Source organism: Rana temporaria, chromosome 6 (assembly GCF_905171775.1).
Source record: "Rana temporaria chromosome 6, aRanTem1.1, whole genome shotgun sequence".
Taxonomy (NCBI): domain Eukaryota; kingdom Metazoa; phylum Chordata; class Amphibia; order Anura; family Ranidae; genus Rana; species Rana temporaria.
In genome coordinates this window covers 111,064,401-111,087,540 of record NC_053494.1, presented here as the reverse complement: position 1 = coordinate 111,087,540, position 23,140 = coordinate 111,064,401, and the positions used below count along the sequence as shown (strand labels likewise).

The 23,140-nt window shown below is 40.5% G+C and overlaps 1 protein-coding gene across 6 annotated transcripts in view; it reads left to right on the top strand.

The window, feature by feature from the left end:
• Positions 1-23,140, top strand: part of GULP1 (GULP PTB domain containing engulfment adaptor 1) — a 779,810-nt gene that overhangs the window by 722,955 nt on the left and 33,715 nt on the right. For 5 of the 6 annotated variants that reach the window (XM_040357182.1, XM_040357181.1, XM_040357180.1 and 2 more), the window contains one exon: positions 10,867-11,005. In XM_040357182.1, the coding sequence (XP_040213116.1) occupies positions 10,867-11,005 (139 nt within the window). Of the gene's footprint in view, positions 1-4,954; positions 5,183-10,866; positions 11,006-23,140 lie in introns of all 6 variants that reach the window. The other variant, XM_040357183.1, reaches the window with a different exon arrangement.

Here is a 23,140-nt window from a genome sequence, read left to right as displayed (position 1 = left end):
CCGATCGCCACGCTGCACGCCCCCGGGGGCTCGCAGAAGTGGCGAGAACAGGCGGACGTCATATGATGTCCACCCGGAGGGATGATATGTTTCTGCTGCCGTCATTTGTCTATACGCCGATAGGGAAGTGGTTAAGATAAAAAGCCTTCTGTGTGCAGCAGCCCCTCTAATACTTACCGGAGCCCCATCTCTGTTTAGCGATGTCCACAAGTGTCCTTGCCATCTGGGACTCTCCCTCCTGATTGACTGAGACACAGCGGGGGGGGGGGCAGGAGCACAGACGAGGCACCCGAGAAGAGGGCTCCTCTGTGCAAATCCATTGGAACAGAGCAGGTAAGTATAACATGTTTATTATTTTTATAGAAAATAAACCTAGACTGTACAATCACTTTAAAGCAGGCCTTCCATGGAAAAAGGTCTACTTTTCCATTCGTCCTTCACCCCAAACATAATTATTTGTGCAAATGAAAAAAAAAGAAAAAGAAAGCTGTGACCTCTGCCTCCTGAGAAATCTGGGAACTCGAAATCCTATGAGAATGTATTCCTGTAATAGACTGGATCGCATTTTTATGTATCATTCAGCTTTCCCAGGAGGTAGTAATGATGTAACCCTGCCCCTTAAAAGTTTCAGAAGCTGGGGCTTCTATGTTTTCAACATAGCCAAGGATGCTATGTTTTTATCGTGTTTCTCGATCACAGATGTATTTGTGAGAGGGGGTGCTTGGGGATATGGGACTGGCAGAAAAGCAGACCTTCCATTTTAATAAGAAGGCCCACTTTAGGACAAACATGTCACTTTGCCCTGATAGGTCTGAGTGACTTTGAAGAACAATGCGTTTTTACTTAACAGATTTTTAATGCAGATTATCAGTTTTCTAAAAATATTAAAATAAAAAAGCAAGGTTTTTAGGCTAAAGCAGTACTCGTAAACAAATGCCGCTTTTATTGCACCAAATAAATTGTCATACCATGGCCAATATGGAATTGTCAAAATTGCCCTCAGTTTCTTTAAAAAGTTATTGCTATCTGTTGCTGTTACAGGCAACAATGGTATACAACATGTTGCTACCAGCTGTCAAGAATGCATGCCCATGGTGACTCCCTAACCAAAACAATTACCTTGTTTGGTGGATAAGGAATGAGGTGAAAGATTACTTTGAGAAGGTAAAACCAACTCTGGTGGACTTTTCCAAAATCTAACTGGCTGGACACAAACAGGCACATACACATTTTGCTTACAATCTGGCACACTCTAAGGTCTGCAGAACAGCCAAGTGATTACTACGCACTTCTGAGATTCCTCAAGCTAACCTGCCAGCTAGAATCTGTGTGTTATCACTTTTGCCATGGTCGCATGCATCCACACACACCAGACAAGTGGTGCGGATTAGCTTGCCATCACTTGCAGTTTGTCAGCTGACTGGTCTAAATGATAAATAGTGCAGCACTGCACTATTTATGATTTATTTCTGTTACACTTTGTTTGTTGGAGTGCGGGCAGCTTTTTTGTATTCACGTTTGGGTTTAGCACAGTTTTTTTCTTTTTTTGCATTTCTATAGCTGACTGGTCTCCCAGGCAACCACACACACACACATGCCTGCCTAGCAGATTTGCTTGCTTACATCAATCTCCAGGCGTGTGCATTCTTAGCTTAGTCCACAGAAGACATATTTCGAGTTATGTAATGATGTAATTTCCTTAAAGTATAAATAAAGGCTGTTTTTTTTGGAGAGAATGGTAAGGGATTAGAACACCTGTCAGATTTTTACTTCTGTCTGTGTCCCTGTTGGTAAGATTCACCCTTTCTATTTGTCATAGTTACCATTAATACTGGAGGTAAAAGTAAAAGAAAAACCTGATATTTGGGTTGTCCCCCGAATAGTAATAGTGGAGAAATCTTACAATAGGCACGCTAGTTCTGATGACCCCAACTGCAACCAGGGATTCCCTCATGTTGGAGGGATTTCCTCTCACTTCCTGTTTGGCTATAGGACATGAAGTGAAGGGGAAATCTCCCCAATGGAACACAGATGACAAAAACAAAATATAAAGATTTGTCTTTAGTTCTACTTTACGCAAACAGGGCATAGAAATATGTACAAAGGTAAATTTACAAAAATATAAGAAAAAAAAGACATGCAGGCATCCAGCACTTTGGCTAAATGCTACATAATAAAAAGCAGAGCTTTTTTTCTCAGAAAATAGGTGCAGGAACTCAACCACGACCCTGTTCATATTTCACAAACAGTAGAAGGGTCTTAAAGGGGCATTAAATACCAGGATTGCATTACATACAGAGTGCAGAGGTCAGGGGGTTACAAAGCTGTCACTTGTAAACACAGAAACCAGACTTCTGTGTTTACAAGTGATTGTGGTGAGCGGGCACCAAAGGGTCTGAGCCATAGGTGGTGGAACTGAGTTCCCCCAAGTTCCCCCTGAAAAAAAGCCCTGATAAAAAGAGAGGGGAAAAAAAAGTTGCAGTTTGGATAGTTTATTTTATCCTGAACACTGGAAATTCATAGAGGCTGGGTCTTTGATTCAACTCTCTCAATTGAGAATATACTGAAAAAATACAGGACTGAATTATTCCTTTTGGCCAATCTTCTCTAGAGGCATTAGCTCACCTGCTCGGAGAAGAGGTTCTGGCCTCCTGAAGTGGTCATAGGTTATGGACCAGCCAGATCTGATGGCTATAGTGAGGTTTGTGTTTCTGACAGTGCACCACCCTAATTGTAACAAATCCATACACTGCATGGCTGCCAGGATCAGGTCTCCTACAACCGTTTCGTTGGTTTCTAGGTTTCCTACAACTAAAACATAAAATTTTGCATTTGTTTGTAGCTCATAATATGTACTATCAGAAAGAATCTCTCTACAACTAATATTTTATGTTTCATTAGAGGTGAAACATAAGCCCTCTGATCTTGAACCAAATGAGTGTTGCAGCAAACCATCTTGTGCTTTCAAAGTGGAAGGACCTCAGTCCCCCTGCTAATTTTGAAGCTGAACAGTCTGAAGCATCCCCTTGAGGGCTCTTGAGGTGATACTTGTTATGTGCGTACAAGCTTACAGGACCTGTCAGAAGTTCATTACTAGCTGTGGTATGTTAGTTTCTCTAGTTCCCAGGCCTGAGCTATCCTTTCGAAGTATGGACATTTGTCAAAACCGCTAACCACCAATTCTTCTATATTTTAATGTCACAAATGTCTATTGCCTATATCTCCTGATTTACAAATCCTGTAATTTCAGATTATTTGTTTATTTCATCAACTGTTCATTTTGAATTACCCAGGCTTGTGATAGTTTTACTTAGGTTTATAGCCAGCCTTAAAAATTCTTTGTTTCAATATAAAGTCAATGACAGGCTTGTGTCGTAGTTTAGCTTCTGTGATACCTTATCTATGGTATATGTTCAAATTGGTAAATAGACAGATTCCTTAATCCTGAGTTTGCATTATCACTTTGTATGTTTCACTGAGGTGTTGAAATGTTCCAAGCAATATATATATTTTTTTTTAACCAGCACAAGGTCTGAGTGTGTCTCTAAGCTGACTGTCTTTTTCCCTTCCTTTGTGGTTAACACTGACTTTCCTTCAAAGGTATCCAAACAGTTGTTAAACAATGACTTTGTGTGTGGAATTTTTATTTCACTATGCAATGCTATACTAGACTATGTTTTGATATACATTATTATAGTAGCCAAGTCTGGAACACACTTATGTTATGTCCAACAGTTTTTGGGTATGAGATTTGGAATAAGACATAAACTCAAAACTATAACCTGAAAACATTTGAATTAGAGTTAATCCTTAATAAAAATGTACAGATAAGTGCCAGTAGTTGGTGTTCAATAAATAACAAATACATGCAGTCCCCGGATTACAAGCACATTTTTTTCCAACTTAGGGAAGGACTAGCACCCCTGTAACATTTGTTTGCTGTATGTGCCCCTGTTCAGAAGATTTCACTTCACTTTCTGTCCCTGTGACAAATGGGTTTTGAACATTTTGGGTTGCTGTGGAAACAGGGAATGGTGATAAAGCTTCAGTGAAGACGCCTTCTTCACATGATAACTCTTTCAGAAGTGAATTGCCCTTCCTAGGTGTAGATTTCCTCTCACTTCCCTTTGTCTCCCTTTGTTGTAAGTATGAGTTGCATATAAGTCGGTTGTTTGTAAATTGGGGACTGCCTGTATGTATAATTTTAGACAAAATGCTTACATGGTCCATTTTACATTTCCAGACTTTGTTATACAAGTTATTTTATAGATCCAATTTCTCAGGTAGTTTCACAGTCTATATATTTTTGCTGTCCTACTATAGTACAATTGTTTAAATCTTTTTTGTGTTAAGTGCCTTGGCATGATTAAGGCTTTACAATTTTAATATTGCTAAGAGATGTTACTTCTATTACATGTCAACAAACTTGGTTGTGAACTGGGTTTGGAGTAGACATGATTTTTAATAACAGTCTAAAAATGTTTGTGTAGTCAAGTGTTCTGTGGTTCCTCTTCTTCTGCGTCACTACATGGCACAATACTGATCTAGGGGCAGGGGTGAGGAACCACACAGCACAGCGGGGTATAAAGGCATCCCAAACACCTGAAAGTGTGTCTTATGTGAATATTATATGGGCAGCCATGCTCCGTTATAGAGATAGGATTCTACAAGCGGGCGCTGGGACGTGTAAGTATAAAATGACTTATTTTTCAAGTGCTTTTTGATTTTATTTAGTATTTCAATGACAAAGGCACTTTAATACTGATCCAATTTGGACCAGTATGATTTGTATGCTGATGTTTGGTGAAGCCTCCTAATGTTTCAAAATAAGTTATAACTTATTTTTGTGTTTTTCTCTTATCTGGTGCTTGCATTCTTGACACCTACTGTATAGCTAGATATCTACTCTCTGCTACTTTACTGTCTAGCCTTTTTTCCTTTGATTCCTCTGCAGCTACTTCATGCATGGTCGAGCTATGAGCAAAGTGTGGTTGAGAGATCCGCTACATTTTTCTGGTGTGATAATGAGCCTTCCGTTCCACACTTAGATATCTGCTCTATTGCATTCACCCCCATGAGTTCTCCTGAGTCTAGATTCTCAACAGGACTGCATCTCAATCCTCCACCTTCCAAAAACAATAATCCAAAAGCAAACAGTGAATACTGCATTCCAAGACCTCATGTAAATCTACTGTGAACTTTACATTTTCCTATGTGTATTAAATCTTGTCTTGTCTGTTGTCTGTATAACATTGTGAAAACATGATTCCTATAAACGTTTGGTACATTGTTCAAAAAGAAATATGCGTGTTTGAACAGCACTAGTGCATAGCTGACAATATAAGCTGTCAGAAAAAAAAAAGGCACACTCCCCTAACTACTTCATGTGACAACGCTGGGGCCTGCTGATAGGAAAATGGTACATTATAAATAAATCCTTAGCTCTGGAAGCTGTGCAAGAGAGGCTACAAGAGTAATGCCACGTACACACAATCGTAAATTCTGACAACAAAACCGTGGATTTTTTTCCGATGGAATTTTGGCTCAAACTTGTCTTGCATACACACAGTCACACAAATTTTTCACGGAAATTCTGAACGTCAAGAACGCGGCGACGTACAACACTATGACGACCCGAGAAAAATGAAGTTCAATGATTCCGAGCATGCATAGGATTTTTGTGCGTCGGAATTGCATACAGATGATCGGAATTTCCGACAAGAACTTTTGCTGTCGGAAAAATTGAGAACCAGCTCTCAAATTTTTCTTGTCGGAAATTCCGACAGCAAATGTCTGATGGAGCCTACACACGGTCGGAATTTCTGACAAAAAGCTCACATCAAACATTTGTTGTTGGAATTTCAGATCGTGTGTACGCGGCATTAGGCTGTGGTCTCCCTACAGTTGATCTTTTCCTATTGTCCCCGAGCACAGACATTACCAAATCTCCTGAAACTATCAATTAAAGGCAGCAGTACCTTAGATCTTACACTACAATTTTAGAAAGAATTCCAGGTAAAAGGAAAAGTACATTTTGCAGGCTATTGCTTAGGCACAATCACATTTTCTAGATGTGTCCTATAATATAACAAATCGTATTATTTATTTTTTTAGTTTAGGTCCGCTGTAACAGCTTATACAGTCAGCAATGTGCTAGCGCTCCGTGTTGTTGTTTTTTTTTTTGCTACAATTCAGAGATTTAATTTAAAGGGAATCTGTCACCAAGAAAAATGACTGGGACATGAGTTAAAATAATATTTCACCTATCTTTCAGCATGCAAATGATGTAATTTTGATTTCCTGTTCAATTAGATTTACTCGGAACATGACACTACAAGCCATACATAGAAATCTCATAGAGATCTATTACATGTATATTTAAAAAAACAATAAGGTTGATTAATTAAAAAAAATAACAACTGTTCATTTTAGTGAAAAGGTGAAGCTGTATTCACTTTAAACACATAATCATGTGAAAGGGAAATTAAGAAAAAACTGTATTTTGGCTTGCCCAAGATTCCATGATTAAAGTCAACAAAGCTCACCTTACTCATTAGGCTAAGTGAACTTTTACTTGGCAACGTGGTACAATCTCAACCCTTTTAATAAATCAACTTGATTAAAATTACTCTAAATTTCCTTTAAAGGTCGTTTCTATATTACATACTGTATATGTGTGTGCATTCATCCATATTTTTTTTTTCCATTTAAAATGTTTTCTATTATTAGTTCAGATACTGACACCAAATTACCTTGTTTTTAATAATTATGGATTCCCTGTGGTCCTATCACCTTTATTCTGTTTCAGTGGTTTGGACTGTTTGGACATGGGTAAGGGAGTGGGGGTTTTCAGTGTATTTTAAAGGGTCTGTGTTATATACATCCAGTTATGTATAATCTACTCAATAAATATGTAAAAAAAACAGGTTCTGATTGTAAAGGGATTTATTTGTCTTTATATATATATATATATATATACACACACACACACAGTGGGGAAAATAATAATTTGATCCCCGGCAAATTTTGTAAGTTTGTTCACTGAAGAAGAGATTAAGCGTCTATCATTTTTTATCATAAGTGTATTTTAAGTGATAGAGACAAAATATAAACCAAAATCCATAAAAAAAAACACATGATTCAAATGTTATAAATTGAGTTTCAGTTCATTGAGTAAAAAAAGCATTTGATCCCCAAGCAAAACAGGACTGTCCATAATGTCCAGTGTCCAGACCGACTTGGTGGAGAAATCCTTGTTGGCATGAACAGAGGTACAACTTTTTTTTGTAGTTGGTAACCGGGTTTGCACACATCTCAGGAGGGATTTTGGTCCACTCTTCTTTACAGATCTTCTTTAAATCCTTAAGATTTATTGGCTGTTGTTTGGCAGCTTGAAGTTTCAGCTCCCTCCATACATTTTTTATAGGATTAACGTCTGGAGACTGGCTAGGCCACTCCGTGACCTTAATTTGCTTCTTCTTGAGCCACTCCTTTTTGCCTTGGCGGTATGTTTTGGGTAATTTTCATACTGGAAGACCCACCCACGACCCATCTTCTGTGTTCTGGCTGAGGGAAGAAAGTTCTCATCCTAGATTTTACAATACATGGTCCCGTTCATTGGCTCCTCAATGCGGCAAAGTCAGTCTGAACCTTTAGCAGAGAAACGGCCCCAAAGCATAATATTTCCACCTCTTGACTGTAGGGATGGTGTTCTTAGGGTCATAGTCAGCATTTTTCTTACTCCAAACACAGCAGGTCAAGGTAATGCCCAAGAGATCAATTTTTGTCTCATCTGACCACAGCACTTATCCCAATATTTCTCTAAATCATTTAGATGTTCATTGGCAAACTTCAGACGGGCCTCTACATGTGCCTTCTTGAGGAGGGGAATATTGAAGTTTTTGCAGGATTTCAATCCATGGCGGTGTATTAGGTTACCAACGGTTTGTTTGGTGACTGTGGTCCCAACTGCCTTGAGATCATTCACAAGCTCCTCCTCTGTAGTTCTGGGCTGGTCCCTTACTATTCTCATTAACATCCTTACCCCAGAAGGCCAAATTTTGCAAGGAGCTCCAGACAGAGCGATTGATAGTTATTTTGTATTTCTTCTATTTGCAAATAATTGCTTTAACAGTTGTCTCCTTCTCACCAAGCTTCTTGCTGATGGTCTTGTAGGTAATTCCAGCCTTGTGCAGGTCTACAATCTAGGCCCTGACGTCCTTTGTCAGCTTTTTGGTCTTGCCAATGATGGTGAGGTTTGAATAGAAGAAAGACAGTCTGTGGACAGGTATCTTTTATACACATAACGAGTTGTCATTAGGAGCACCTTCTTAAATTGAAAGGACTAATCTGTGTACCACATAAGCAAATATTGTCGCCAGACTGTGGGAGCCAGAATTTGTGTTGGTTGGTAGGGGATCAAATACTTTTTTCACTCACTGAACTGCAACTCAATTTTAAAATTTGTATCATGTGTTTTTTCTGAAATTTTGGTTAATATTCTGTCTCTATCATTTAAAATACACCTATGATAACAATTATAGACCCTTAATTTCCTTGTAAGTGGGCAAATTTGCAAAATCTGCCAGGGATCAAATAATTAACTTTTGCCACTGTATGTGTGTATGTGTATATATATATATATATATATATATATATTATATATATATATATATATATATATATATATATATATATTGTAAGGGATCAGAGGGGTAAACAGCCAACTCAGACAGTCCAGTAAACAAAAAACGGCTTTATTTAGCAAAACTTCAAAACAAACAGAAGAGACAACAGGCTTGTCTTACAATACAAGGTGTAAATATGGAAAAAAGTTCAGTCTTTGCACCCACAGGCTGGTGTGCACAGTACACAGCTCTCACCAGAATAACAGTCTTTTATATAGTTTAGCTCTCTCTCTCTCTTCAAACACACAACTCCCCCCTGGCACTTTCAGCCCAGCTGGCAATAAGCAGGTCTGAATGGAAGTACCTGCCCTCTTCAATTAACCCCTTCTTAACCCTGCCCCAGGCTGACTCTCCACAATATATATATATATATATATATATATATATATATATATATATATATATATATATATATATATATATATATATATATATATATACACCATACTATTTCTGGCATTTAAAATTACAAATCTAGAATCTTACTATAATAAAATTTGAAAAAAAGGAATCGGCCATCCAGCTATATGATGTGCAATAAATGTAGTTAATAGCATAGAGATTGATAGAATTTTTTAAAGAAGATCTAAAACCAAAACAATATTTTACATTTTGAATATTGTAGGGGAAAAGGAACTATTGTTTTTCTTTTTACTATATGTTGTATCAGTGAATTTTCGCCAAATCTCTCCAAAGTGAGGTAAATCCTCTTGTGGACAGTTGTAAATAGAGTAAGGCCCCATACAGATTTTCTGCAGATTTTTGTCTTCAGATTCACCAAAAACATGTAGTGCAAGGGCCTGCCTGATTGCATACACATTGAAACTATTAAGGCTTGACCTCATATTATATGGTTTTGGTAAATCTGAAGACTAAAATCGAATAGTGTGTGGGGGCTTAAGTGTCCCCTGAGAAGAGTTCCCTATTGTTCCTGTTCTGGTAACAATTGAAAATTGAGAAGTTATAAATGCCTCCTATGAGTCACCATTGGATTAACACAAACTAATAAAAAAGTCTTTGATTTCGGCACTGGTTTTGGATCATAGTTTCAACCTGACTAAATCAAACAGAGATTCACTGAAGTTACTAGACTGTGGAATACTAGAGGATGCTAACAAGTCATTTCACATGTTCCCATTGATTAATTGTTCATCCATTCAATAAGAGCTTTTGCAGTTTCAAGGAAAAGGTAACCATAACAAAAACTATTGGATGAAATAATTATTATGAAAAATGTAGTTATCACATGAAAGATGTTGGAAGGCTTGGCTGGAGAATGGGGGTGAACTGTGCTGAAATGTGTGCGGTTATACAAGGCTTAACACACGGGGCAGATTTCAACAATGGGTGTTTGTAGGCACACAACTTTTGCCACCATAACCTCTCTGCTAGTATTTGCTCTTTAAACAAGAACATTTACTTGTGTTTTTGGTTATAACCTGGCTTAGAATATTTTCATATATAGTTTGAAATGTGTGCGGTTATACAAGGCTTAACACAAGGGGCAGATTTCAACATTGGGTGTTTGTAGGCACACAACTTTTGCCACCCTAAACTCTCTGCTAGCATTTGCTCTTTAAACAAGAACATTTACTTGTTTTTGGTTATAACCTGGCTTAGAATATTTTCATATATAGTTTAAATAACCTTATATGATAAGATGACATGATGGAAAAAATGCATGGTCAACAATTCTGCAGGCAGAAGCCCCTTATTTGCCACCGTTGCCTATAGGCAAAGACCTATTGTGCCAAACTGTAAACCTGGCATTGGCTGTATAGTGACATTCAGTATGCAAAGATATAATTTTTCATCTTTAACTTTGTAGCAGTACTATGTCTTGAGGTAGCTTTTTATACTCTGTACAGTTTAATTAACTTGCTATTATATCTACATATAACCAATGTTCTAAGTAAGCAAGATCCTGACCAATAAACCTTTCAAATTCATATTTTATGTGATGTCAATGAATTACTAATGGGCTACATATTGATATAAGCTGCAGGATAAGGACACCATATTGTCCAAATGCGGAAGATATTTTAAGATTTTGTTAGTGGTGTCACATATTTAATCAAACTCAGCTGTAACTTAAAAACATGCATGTCTTAGCCCTGCATGATGGGTGTGACATACACAGCATAGTATACAATAGTTACTTTTTTTTTGTTTGTTTTAGCCTGGCAGCGTGTCTCCTAAATCTCCGTCCATGGATATCTTTGACATGGTTCCATTTGCATCAGTGTCCCCAGAGTCGACCACCCCTACAAGGAATGGTACTCAGCTTCCACCTATACCGAGCAGATCAACAGAGATCAGTAAGTTCCTCTGAACTAACCCATTTAAATACTATTGTGCTTGGGATGACCTAAAAATCACAGCATAAAATAATTTTGTATCATGATTGACTAATGATAAGTGAATGAGTGAATTGATTTCCTATAATATTTGCATGAAAAGTTGTCCAGTCTCTGGAAAATTATGTCATTTCATCAATCTTAAATGCCTACATTACTAAATTATATAACACTACGCAAATTATGCAGATCTGTGAATCATCGATTCTTCTAATTCAATCATTACTCATCATAATAAGCATATTCTATCACATTTTTTTTTTAATTCATACTGATATCAAGTCATTCTCCTGCATTTTTGTGATTTAGTCTAGCTTATCGCCAGTATTTCTGAAATCAGACACAATAGAATATTTATGTTTGGTTATATTATATCTGTAACACTTTTCTAAGAGGTTTCTTACAAATTCAATATATGGTAAAGTTTTGAATCTGCTTTGGAATCTTCAGCTGTAGTGTGTCTCTGTTCCTTATGAATAGAAAGTTGACGTGCATGTGCCAAAATTACTGTCGGAGACATTTAAAAAATAAGTTCTCCTTACCTGGAAGTCTTTTTTGTGACCACCATTTTGTGGCAAGGTTGAATGATGTCAGCATTCCACTCCAATCTTCAGAATGTATTTCTCTTTCTACACACATCACTTTGCTGATTTTTATTTTAAGTTATTATATCCTGTGTTGTGCTCGTTTTCTTCTGTTATAACTGTATTCCTTCAATAGCAGATCCGGTCCCCATTTTCAATTTTAATAATTCATTGCACTTCCATAGGTGGAGTCCAGATTGATGTTTACTCACTAAAATAGGATCTTGAAAACATTTTTATTTTGTCCAGTAACATGGTTCATATTAATAACTTACTAATATTGTATTTTGAAGCCTTTTTTTTATCTGATTAGTAACATGGTCCATTTTTTTATTTTATTTTTTAAGTGTAGGTATGATTTGTATTGCATAGTCACATTGCTCTAGCTGTACCTATAAAGCCCCATTTGATATTGGGTTGTTGCAAATGATTAGAGGGATAATGGCATCTATACTTAGGTATGCATGTTTCATACCTTTCATTATGGACGGTGACAATCACTGTAGTGGCCGTCATGTTCCCTGAATGGACGAGGTAAAGAGGTGAGGTAGTAATGTCCCAAAGGATCCATGCAGGAAATAAACATACTAGAAGAAAACCTGGGGATGGAACATTACATGATTACAAGTTTAGGTAAGTAAAAAGGCGTATTTAAACTATATGTTATATCTAGTAGGAAGGGTGGAGAAGAGGGAGATGAAATTCTCCAGCAGGAACTTGTGAACTCTTTCCTACGGAGGAACAAATATGTTCAGTTTGCAAGGTGTTTGTTGAACCCATTGTGAATTCCAAAAATTGCAAACCTAAATTTAAACCCACTGGCCACCTTATCCAGCGCTGTGGGACTACTTCGCTCCTTCCTCATGCTCCCTGCTTACATGGCTCCAGCTAAGATGGCTGTTGAATGGGTTGTAAAGGTTTGTTTTTTAATTTTCTAAATAGGTTCCTTTAAGCTAGTGCATTGTTGGTTCACTTATGTTTTCCTTCGATTTCCCTTCTAAATGTTTTTTTTCTTTGTTTTTTTTTTGTCTAAATTTTTCACTTCCTATTCCTCCTCAGTAAGCTGTTCTGGCTGACTAACCCCCAGCCAGAACAGGGGGCAAGCTTACTGAGGAGAAACAGGAAATGAGAAATTCAGACAAAGAAAAAAAAAACATTTAGAAGGGAAATCGAAGGTAAAATCGAAGGTAAAGGTAAGTGAACCAACAATGCACTAGCTTAAAGGTACTTATTTAGAAAATAAAAAGCGAACCTTTACAGCCCCTTTAAAGTTGAGTTCCACCCATAAATATAACATTACATCAGTAGTTTTAAAAAAATGTCATTAGTCCTTTACAATTTTTTTTTTTTTTTTAGATGCCTTCAAAGTGTTGTTGCTAGGCAGAATAGTTAATCTTCCCACTTCCTGCACCTAGGTGCTTAATGCTTCCTAACCTACACCGCACAGACTCCTGGGAATGTAGTGGGTGTAACTTTCCAGGAGTCTGTGCACTCCCCAGTCTCAAAGAATCATGTGACTTGGACAGCACAGGTGCTGAAACCTGATCTGACACTGCTTGTGCAGCACTGAGCATGTGCGAGATCTGCAAGGCTGAAATCCAGGAAGTCATACAGTCTGGCTTCATGATGCCCACACTTAAGATGGCCCCAGTCAATTTCTATTTTATAAAGTGTCTAAATGCTGTAACAACCTAACAAAACGGACCTTAGTTTACAGACTAACTTTACTAGAATACATTAAGCTTGTGTATTACAGGGGTATTTATATTTAAAAAGTGAAATTGTGGCCGGAACTCCGCTTTAAGAAGGCTTTCCCATCTGGGACCAAGGGCTTCACTGCTCTTCCATTATCAAATTGCCACCCTCCATCTCCGATCCCCAGCCTGGCCAATTCAGCTCTCCCCACAGCACACATAGGAAACACAGCAAGCCAGGACAATCGTTGGTGCATTGGCACCTGATCTGCTTCAACCTCTCTACTAAAGCAGATCTCAGCGTGTGGGCGGCAGAAATTAAAGAAGCACTGAAGTCAGAGGTGGATGCCTTGAAGCAACATGTATCCTGGACCTCTGCCATGGTGGGAGATTCAGATAACTGCAACCAACATCTACTCTCCCATGTGGAAGTCCTAGAACATGCCCGGGCTATGCAGCAATGCACCCTCGTCTTCTTACACCTGAGAACATAGGATACCGTGAACTGTTCCCATCAGAACAACATCCTCCTGTGAGGGATTACAGAGGCTACTTCCCCTCAACAGACTCTACTGATAGGAATGATGGTATAGCAAAGGGTGTCACAAGTCTTTGCAACACGTGTGCCAGCAGCGGACCACCAGCTGTAGGTTATAGCAGGCATATTTCTCTGCCCCAGCTGTTGCAGCAAAACAATGTTTACAGTCACTGCCACCCACATGTCCAGCGTCTAAATTCAAGGTTGTCAAAGCTGCTGGCTTTACAACCCCTGCCTTTCCATCTAGTGGATTCTGCCCCCTTCCGATTGCAGGTTCCCAGTAGCTATTTCTTTGCACGTAAGGCCATTCCAGCTCTGTACCATCACGTGGAAGACATTGTTAGGCAAGGCAGTCAGCCACAAGGTCCACATTACTACTGACACGTGGTCCAGCAAGCACGATCAGGGACACTATATTTCATTCACAGCCAGGGCCGTTTGAAGGAATTTGGGGGCCCCAAGCAAAATGGACATGGAGGCCCCCCAACCCCCCCCATGTTCTTTTTACATCCGCCGGCCCCCTCCTCCCTCCCTATGTTCTTTTTATGCCCCACCCCCTGGGGGCCCCTGTATTGTCACATTCTGCTGCCTATCGTAGAATGCTGCAGAAGTCACGTGGCGGACAACTGTGCATGCGCAATGCGTTCCAACCGCAAGTGCAATGCGTTCCACAGGATTTACGACACTACCCTTCAGTGAAACCATCACAATTTGTCACGGAAGTGACATATTAGCATACACAGAGCGAGGGGAGAGAGAGAGAGACACATTCAGAGCGAGAGAGAAATAGAGATACTGAGATACATTCAGAGCGAGAGAGAAATAGAGATACTGAGATACATTCAGAGCGAGAGAGGGATACAGATATAGAGATACTGAGAGAGAACCGGGGCTCAGGGAGGGGATTACCTTCCCTATGTGCATTACTTCCCTTATATACAATATATGTACGCCATCTCTCTCTCGCTCTGAATGTATCTCAGTATCTCTATATCTCTATTTCTCTGTCGCTCTGAATGTGTCTCTCTCTCTCTCTCCCCGCTCCGTGTGACAAATTGTGATGGGTTCACTGGAGTGTAGTGTCGTAAATCCTGTGGAACGCATCGCATTTGCCGTTGGAGCGCATTGCGCATGCGCAGTTGGCCGCCACGTGACTTCCGCAACATTCTGCGATAGGGAGCAGAATATGACAACACACCCCCTCCCCGCCCGCTACATTACATTTTTTTTTTAAATGATGGGTTACAACATGTCAGCTTATGTACAGTACTTGTGTGCTCAGTTTGTAGCCAGAACCTTTCCAACACAGCCAGTTTTTAGTATTCTATAGCTCCAGCACAAAAATCAGACAACTACAGACAACTCCAGTGGTAGAGAGCCCCTTAGGGTAACACTCACAGACATCACATGAGATTTGCACAGCAGTGAGGTGCGAATCACATGTGATGTCTGACATTGCAGCAGTGTGAATCAGACATTAATGTGCCCCCTCTTCTACTGTGGTGTTTGAGGGAGATTCACAGCAACCAGGCATGCAGAGAAAGCAGGGACAGGAGGTGTGCAGTCTGTGAGGCTGAAAAAAGGAGCCATTGCAGTGACCTCTGTTATCAAGCCCAAGTAGAGGAGGGGGGAGCGCACGGGGGAGTATCAGAGAGGCACCGTGGAGTGATTGTAAAAACATCAGACAGAGACAGTAGCTGGCTGGAGCGGACTTCACCTCCATTATCAAGCACAGGGAGAGGAAGGGGGAACGCGTGGGAAGGATCAGAGGCATCTGTCAGGGACAGGCTGGATCCCTGTGATATCAAGTGTACTCACTCACTGCCAGCACGGTTCTTCTACTTGCTGTTATGCCCAAAGGAGTGCGGGAGGGAGAGAGAGAGAGAGAAGTTAGCAGCCAGTGTGCAGCTGCCCGGGAAAACTTCAGATCACATGGAGACGAGTGAAGACCAGTCCCTGCTAAATGCCACTGGGCGCCGGAGGAGGGGCGGGGCCCCAGAGAGTTGTGCAGCAGTAAGCGAGGGCTTCCCTCCTGACAGTGAGTGACATCACTGGTTACTAGAAGCCAAGCGGTGCGGCCCTAGCAACCAGTCCAGGAAATGCAGTGGATGTGCTGGCTGACAGGCTGTGTCCTCCATTGAAACTGTACAGGACCAGGGACAGGCATAGGCACCCTAAGCGGCTGCACAACGGCAAGGTAAGGGCCCGTCCTGCTGGGGCCCCTGGCCAGATCGGGGCCCCAAGCAGTTGCTTGCTTTGCCTGTTGTGTTCCGACGGGCCTGTTCACAGCACAACGGGTAACTCTTCTTGCAACTTGGAAGGATGCAGGACAGGGCTGCAGCTTGTTTTGCGGCAACGTCTTCATATAGCTGGTGGTGATAATGTGAGATTTGTCAGCTCCACCCACTTCTCCTCCTCCTCCTCCTCCATGATCTCCTCTTCTGAATTGTCCTATGAACCCCCAATAACCCCTAAGTGTTCAAGGGGCTATTCAATGAGTTAGGCTAAAAGGTGCCATGCAGTGCTTCAGCCGGTCTGTCTAGGGGACATGAGCCACACCGGAGCAGAGATTATTTCAGCTCAGCAGAGACAGGCCCATAAGTGGTTCACGCCACACCAGCTGGAGCCAGGAATGGTGATGTGCGATAATGGCACTAATCTCCTGTCTGCCCTTAGACAGGGAAAGTTTACACATGTGCCATGCCTGGCACATGTTCTTAATTTGGTGGTGCAGCGTTTCTTAAGCAGATACCCAGGGTTGAAAGAGTTTGTAGCCATTTCAGGTGGTTAGTGCTCCGTTGGCTGAAATTCAGCAGTAATTTCACCTGCCTGTAAACCACCTGATTTGTGACATGCCTACTAGGTGGAACTCAACTTTGGCAATGCTGCAGCGGATGCACATGCAGCAGAGGGCCTTCAATGAGTATCTGTGTGAGTATGGCACAACAACAGGCTCAGCTGCTCTTCTTTTTTCCCCCACACCAATGGCTGCTGCTAAAGGATAATAAATAACAAATAAGTGCAGCGCTAAGTGAACTGTCAATGATATGTGCGTGACCCCCCCTAAATATATAACATGGTCACTGCAATCTCCCAGTAAAGTGAGGGGGCTCTCACCTTCACATCTGGAACATCACGGATCCAGTTTTTATTTTACATGGGGGTGATATGAGAGGAGGGCTTGGTAACCATCAGGAAGGGATATTCTGAGGTGAAAACGTCTGCCTGGTCATACACCAAAGGAAGGAGGAACGATAGGACGAGTACCCTAGAGGATTGGCTATTATCACAAATGCTTTCATTTTAAAGCTTTGAAGTGAGGGTACATCCTGGGAAGAGTGCAAAAGGATTTATTTATCATATGCACAGAGGTGGATCAGAGTGAAGATTGGTGTTTTCACAGCATCTGTTTTTTCCTATAACATATTGGACTGTATTTTTTCTATCACATATTGGACTATAAAGCAATAAAAAGTACTCAGCGCTGGAAAAATATTTAAAAATTAAAACAAAAAATACAAGCCAGCACTCAGGATGAATTCATAAAACAAATCCTAGAGAGAATATACAATAAAACAGTGCAGCGCAAAATGATCAGAAAGAATGATAATAATGAAAAAATCAGGACAATATACAGAAAGAAGTCCGTATGTGCATGTGAAAAAAGGCTCAACTAATTCTCAGCATGCAGTGCAGGTAAATAAAGGTGACAAGATATCCTCCACTGCACACAGGATGGCCTCTTACCTCACAGATTCGACCTACAATAGGTCACAAGGCATACAATCACACTAGAAAGATCCTAATTCCACTCGTCAGAAGGATGGCTGGTGTATCAGCAAGCATCAAATGGAATCAGCTCCTGCAGTCACGCTCCACTATATAAATAAAAAAGGCAATCTAGTGCTCTCTGGTTTGACAGTTTAATGGAATTAAGGACATATACAAAGCTACTCACATGTTAGAGCACTCAAACCGCGAGTGCCAACAGATAAAGCATGTAAACACACAAACAGCGGTGATCACGGGTGACGTCCTACGTGGCTCCGCCCCCATACACGTTACATCCATAGGCAGGACTTCATCAGTGTGGGGGAGGAAAACACGCAGACGTCCCGCTGTTGACAACTTATGTAGTGTCATGGCAACCGCTCAGCTACCAATCGGACTCCAGAGATAGATACGGGCAATCATGACACACGTATCACACGAGTTAGACATCTAGTGTCAGAAAGGAGCCCGATCACTGTTACGGAAGCCAAAGATAAATTAAAAGGTGCACATATTATCAAATGCCTACAGACTGGTCAATTACTGCAGACAAGTACAAAAATATAAAAACGAGAAGAAAATCTTCCACTGATATATCATATTTATACTAAATGTTTCTAAAAGCAAAAATATATAATGCATCTTTGTTAAAAAACAAAAAGGGAAACAACAAGTTATCCACGATCATTATTAATACAATAGATAAAAAATAGAAAATATATACCTATTAATTCACATATACATAATATAAAAATAAATCTACACTGTATAGATAAAAAAAATAATAATAATAAAAATATTAATAATAAAAAAAAAATTAAACCTAAATCAGTAGAAAAATTAAATAAAGATATTTTTATCTATTAGAAATAAAACAATTCAAATCAAAATCCACATTTAAGCCTGCAGGCGACATAACCTTAGTTTTGAATATCCAGAATGATTCACGACGGCTGAGTTGGCGGATGTAATGTCCACCCCTCCAATGTTTGGATACTTTTTCAAACCCCCAAAACTTTAGGCCTTTGGGGTCTCGTTGGTGACAGTTTCTGAAATGTCGGGAAATGCTATGAGTTTTTACTCCTCTTTTAATGTTACTGATGTTTTCACCCACACACACAGGAAGTGCGCCCCACATACTGTAGGCCACAATCACATTCCAACATATACACCACACCAACAGTGGCACATGTGATAAGTTGTTTAATTTGATACTGAATATGCGTAACTGAAGAACTAAAGGTTTTAAGTTTTTTAATATTATTTTTAGCATGCTTGCAGGTCGCACATCGACCACATGCGTAAAAACCTGACAAAAAAAGAAAAAGCTAAGGCTCAACAGTAATGGGTGAATCCATGACCCCAGGGGCTAGACTCTCCCGAAGTGAGGGTGCCTTTCGATAAATTGAGGGTGGTCAGGAAGAGCAGGGCCTAGAATCCGGTCACACTTCAGGATTGGCCAGTGCTTAGCTACAATCTTTTCACATTTTTTGTGTTGGATAATGAAATCCATGACCATCTTAAAGGAGTTGTAAAGGAAAATGTTTTTTCACCTTAATGCAATCTATGCATTAAGGTGAAAAAACTTCAGTGTATAACGCCCCCCCCGAGCCCTCGTTTTACTTACCTGACCCGTCGAAAGTCTCGCGCGTGGTCCCGAGATCCTCTTCGCCGCTCAGCCTGGCCGCTGATTGGCTAGAGCGGATGGATTGAGAGAAGGGCAGCCATTGGCTGGCACTGCTGTCAATCACATCCAGTGACACGGCACGCCGAGGGGCGGGGGCGAGTGATACAGTGAGCGTCTATGGCCGCTCGCTGTATCACGGGAGCGTGCCCGCAATTACTCACCACCATGCGAGCACTCTCGCATGACTGTGGTCAGTACTTGCGGGGAGGACCAGAGACAGCCACCGAGGGACCCAAGAAGACTTGAATCGGGGCCACTCTGTGCAAAACGAACTGCACAGTGGAGGTAAGTATAACATGTTTGTTATTTTAAATTACTTTTTTTTTCCTTTACTAACACTTTAAATCCACTAACAACCTCTTTATTAGTAGAACTCACTGGTTTATCTGCAACGATAACACTCCTGTCCATACCTCTTACTGTCTCGATCTCTTGATCGATAGAAAACTGAGTATAACCTTTCTGGCTAACACTTGTGATTGTAAGAGAAAATCCTCCTCAGATGTGCAGTTCCTGCGAAGCCTAACAAACCCTGGGGATATTACATAGCCGTAATTTATGATGACAACTTGTAAGGGGTATGTTCCCATTATGGTCGGTGGTCTTAAAGTGATTCCTTGTATGAAATTTATTGTCTTTTTTGAAAATCTCAAGATCTAAAAAGGTGATCTGATCATGGTCAACAGTCCAATATTCGTATTATTGCCATTAAGCTTATCCATAAAGAGTTGGAGACTGGGCATATCACCTTCCCAGACCATCATCAGGTCATCAATGTATCTCTAAAAGCAACGCAGTTGCGACGGACGGTCACGGAACACTACATCCTCCTCCCAGTGGGCCATAAATAAATTGGCCACACTGGGAGCAAAACGAGCGCCCATCACTACACCACACTGCTGCAAATAAAAATCTCTGTGAAAACCAAAAATAATTCTTAAGAAGACAAAACTTCAGGCCCTCCAATAAAAACTGAACATGTTGACTACTAAGATCAGTCTCGGCTTTTGCCCATACAACAGAGGCTAAAGCCGCCTCATGGTCAATGATAGTGTATAAGGATCCGACATCCACAGTGATCAAAATGGTATTAGATGTACAAGATAAAGTGTCAAGGATCTGAATAATTTGTTTGGTATCACGAAGATAAGCTTCCATTTTACTTACATACTAAGGGCTGCAAGAAAAAATCAAGATACTGACCTAACTGTGATGTCACTACCATTGACAATAGGACTGCCAGGTGGTCGTTCGGAATTTTTGTCAAGTTTGGGCAAAAAATAAATAATAGGGGTACGACAATAAAAAGGATCTAGATAGAAAGCTTCCTTGGTATTCAAGATCCCCTCTCTTTTTCCCCCCTCTATTAGAGAGTGTAACTCATTTTAAAATTTCACCATGGGATCACCATTCAATAATAAGTATTTTGGTCGCTCAGGAGCCTATTCATCTCTTCCTGATAGTAAACTTTACTGAGTACCACAAGCTGATGATATGATATGTGGTCTGATGTGCTGTGAATCTCTGACCTTCTTAATCTGAAGTACATCAAGATCACTGCACACCATGTTTTTAAAGACATCAAGGTGTCTATTATCATTACATAAAAGACAGATCGGTTCCTTAAATTAGAATATTTAATTGAAGGCAGAGGGGTGTTTCTCTGAATGGAATTTGAAAGGAAATACTTTTTTCAAATTCAAACCTCGAACGTATTTTTGAACATTGACATAAGTCTGGAATGTGTTGAGATTCCTAATAGGGGCAAACTTCAAACCTTTGTCCAACACACGTGTCTCATCATCAGACAGAGGGACACCACTCAAGTTAAAAATCCCTGTTCCTAATATGGTCTTTGCCTTTTGAGCTCGTCGCCCCCCCCCCCCCGGTTCCTCACGATTTTTTCTTTTTAGACTTGATTGTCCATTTCCATCTGGGCCTGGGGGATCGGGGTGCTGCCTCCAGTCTTCTGCCCATGTTGGAGTATGTGGTGGAGGTCCCCTCCAAGGGGTCCTCTACTGTCCTAAAAAATGATTATTAGGAGGTTGTTCCTCCCAATAGTCCTGTAAGCGAGCATAATTGTTATAAGTGGGCAATGGTGGTGCCCTCACAGTATAACTACCTCTCCCCCTTTGGTGTCCATATTGGACTATAATATTGTCTATAATCACTAAAGATTGGACTAATTACTATTTATCAATTGATTTATAAGCACATTGTTTTATTAATTGTATTGTATATTCAGAGCACTTTACTGAGGAGGGGGAGATTGAATTGAGCACTTTATACATTTAGGGAGGGGTTCACTTAGCGCTGCACTCATTTGTTATTTATTTTCTGTAGTATCACATATTTAGGAAGTGTGGGGAGTGCTGGCAGCTTTTTGTTTATTGGTTTGTTTACATAGCTCCTCACAAGGTTTTTTCACCTAAAAAATATCATGCTGATCAACCTCTGCAGCAATGCTGGCAGCACTCATATATCTATTTCCCAAAGACAACCTCTGGATATGACGCTGAGCATGTGCACTCAACTTTTTTGACCGACCATGTAGAGGCCTGTTCTGAGTATGATCTGTATGATCTTGGCCACCGTGCTGCTTAGTTTCAGTGTTCTGGAATCTTCTTATAGCCTAGGCCATCTTTATGTAGAGCAACAATTATTTTTTTCAGATCCTCAGAGAGTTCTTTGCCATGAGGTGCCATGTTGAACTTCCAGTGACCAGTATGAGAGAGTAAGAGTGATACCATCAAATTAAACACTCCTGCTCCCCATTCACACCTGAGACCTTGTAACACTAAGGCCCTGTACACACGATCAGTCCAAACTGATGAAAACGGACTGAAGTTCAGTTTCATCAGTCCAAACCTACCGTGTGTATGGCCCATCAGACTTTTGTCCTTCAGACCAAAGTTTTAAAACTTGCTTTAAAATCGGACTTTGAACTGATGGTGTGTAGGCACATCAGACCATCAGTCCATCAGTCCATCAGACTTCAGCCTTCAGTCCGTTTTCATCAGTTTGGACTGATCGTGTGTACAAGGCCTAATGAGTCACATGACACCGGGGGGCGGGGGGAATGGCTAATTGGGCCCAATTTGGACATGTTCACTTAGGGGTGTACTCACTTTGTGTTGCCAGCGGTTTAGACATGAATGATTGTGTCTTGAGTTATTTTGAGGGGACAGAAAATTTACACTGTTATACAAGCTGTACTCTCACTACTTTACATTGTAGCAAAGTGTAATTTCTTCAGTGTTGTCACATAAAAAGATATAATAAAATATTTACAAAAATGTGAGGGGTGCACTAATTTTTGTGAGATACTGTAGCATGTACATAGCAAAAATGATACCCCAAAATACATTCTGCTACTCGTCCCGAGTATTGCAATACTACATGTGGGAGACTTTTTCACAGCATGACCACATACAGAGGCCCAGCATGCAGGGAGCACCATCAGGTATTCTAGGGACATACATTTCAAATCTAATTTGACTACCTTAAATTTTTTTGTGAGGCACTGATGGGCACTGTAGTGCTATCAATGTGGCACGGATGGAGCATGGCTGAGCATGAATGTGGATGGATGAGCCAGGGATGAGCACCGATCTGCGCTGTGGGCACTTTAGATCCAGCCCACAGTGCTGCTGCACCGGCTCTCTCCTCCAGTTTGTTTACAAGTGATTACTCATTGGACAGATTGCGTGGTAAAGATAATAAAAAAAACGGCATGGGTTCCCCCTCCAACAACATACCAGGCCCTTCGGTCTGGTATGGATTTTAAGAGAACCTCCCTATGCCTAAAAACGGCGTAGGGGT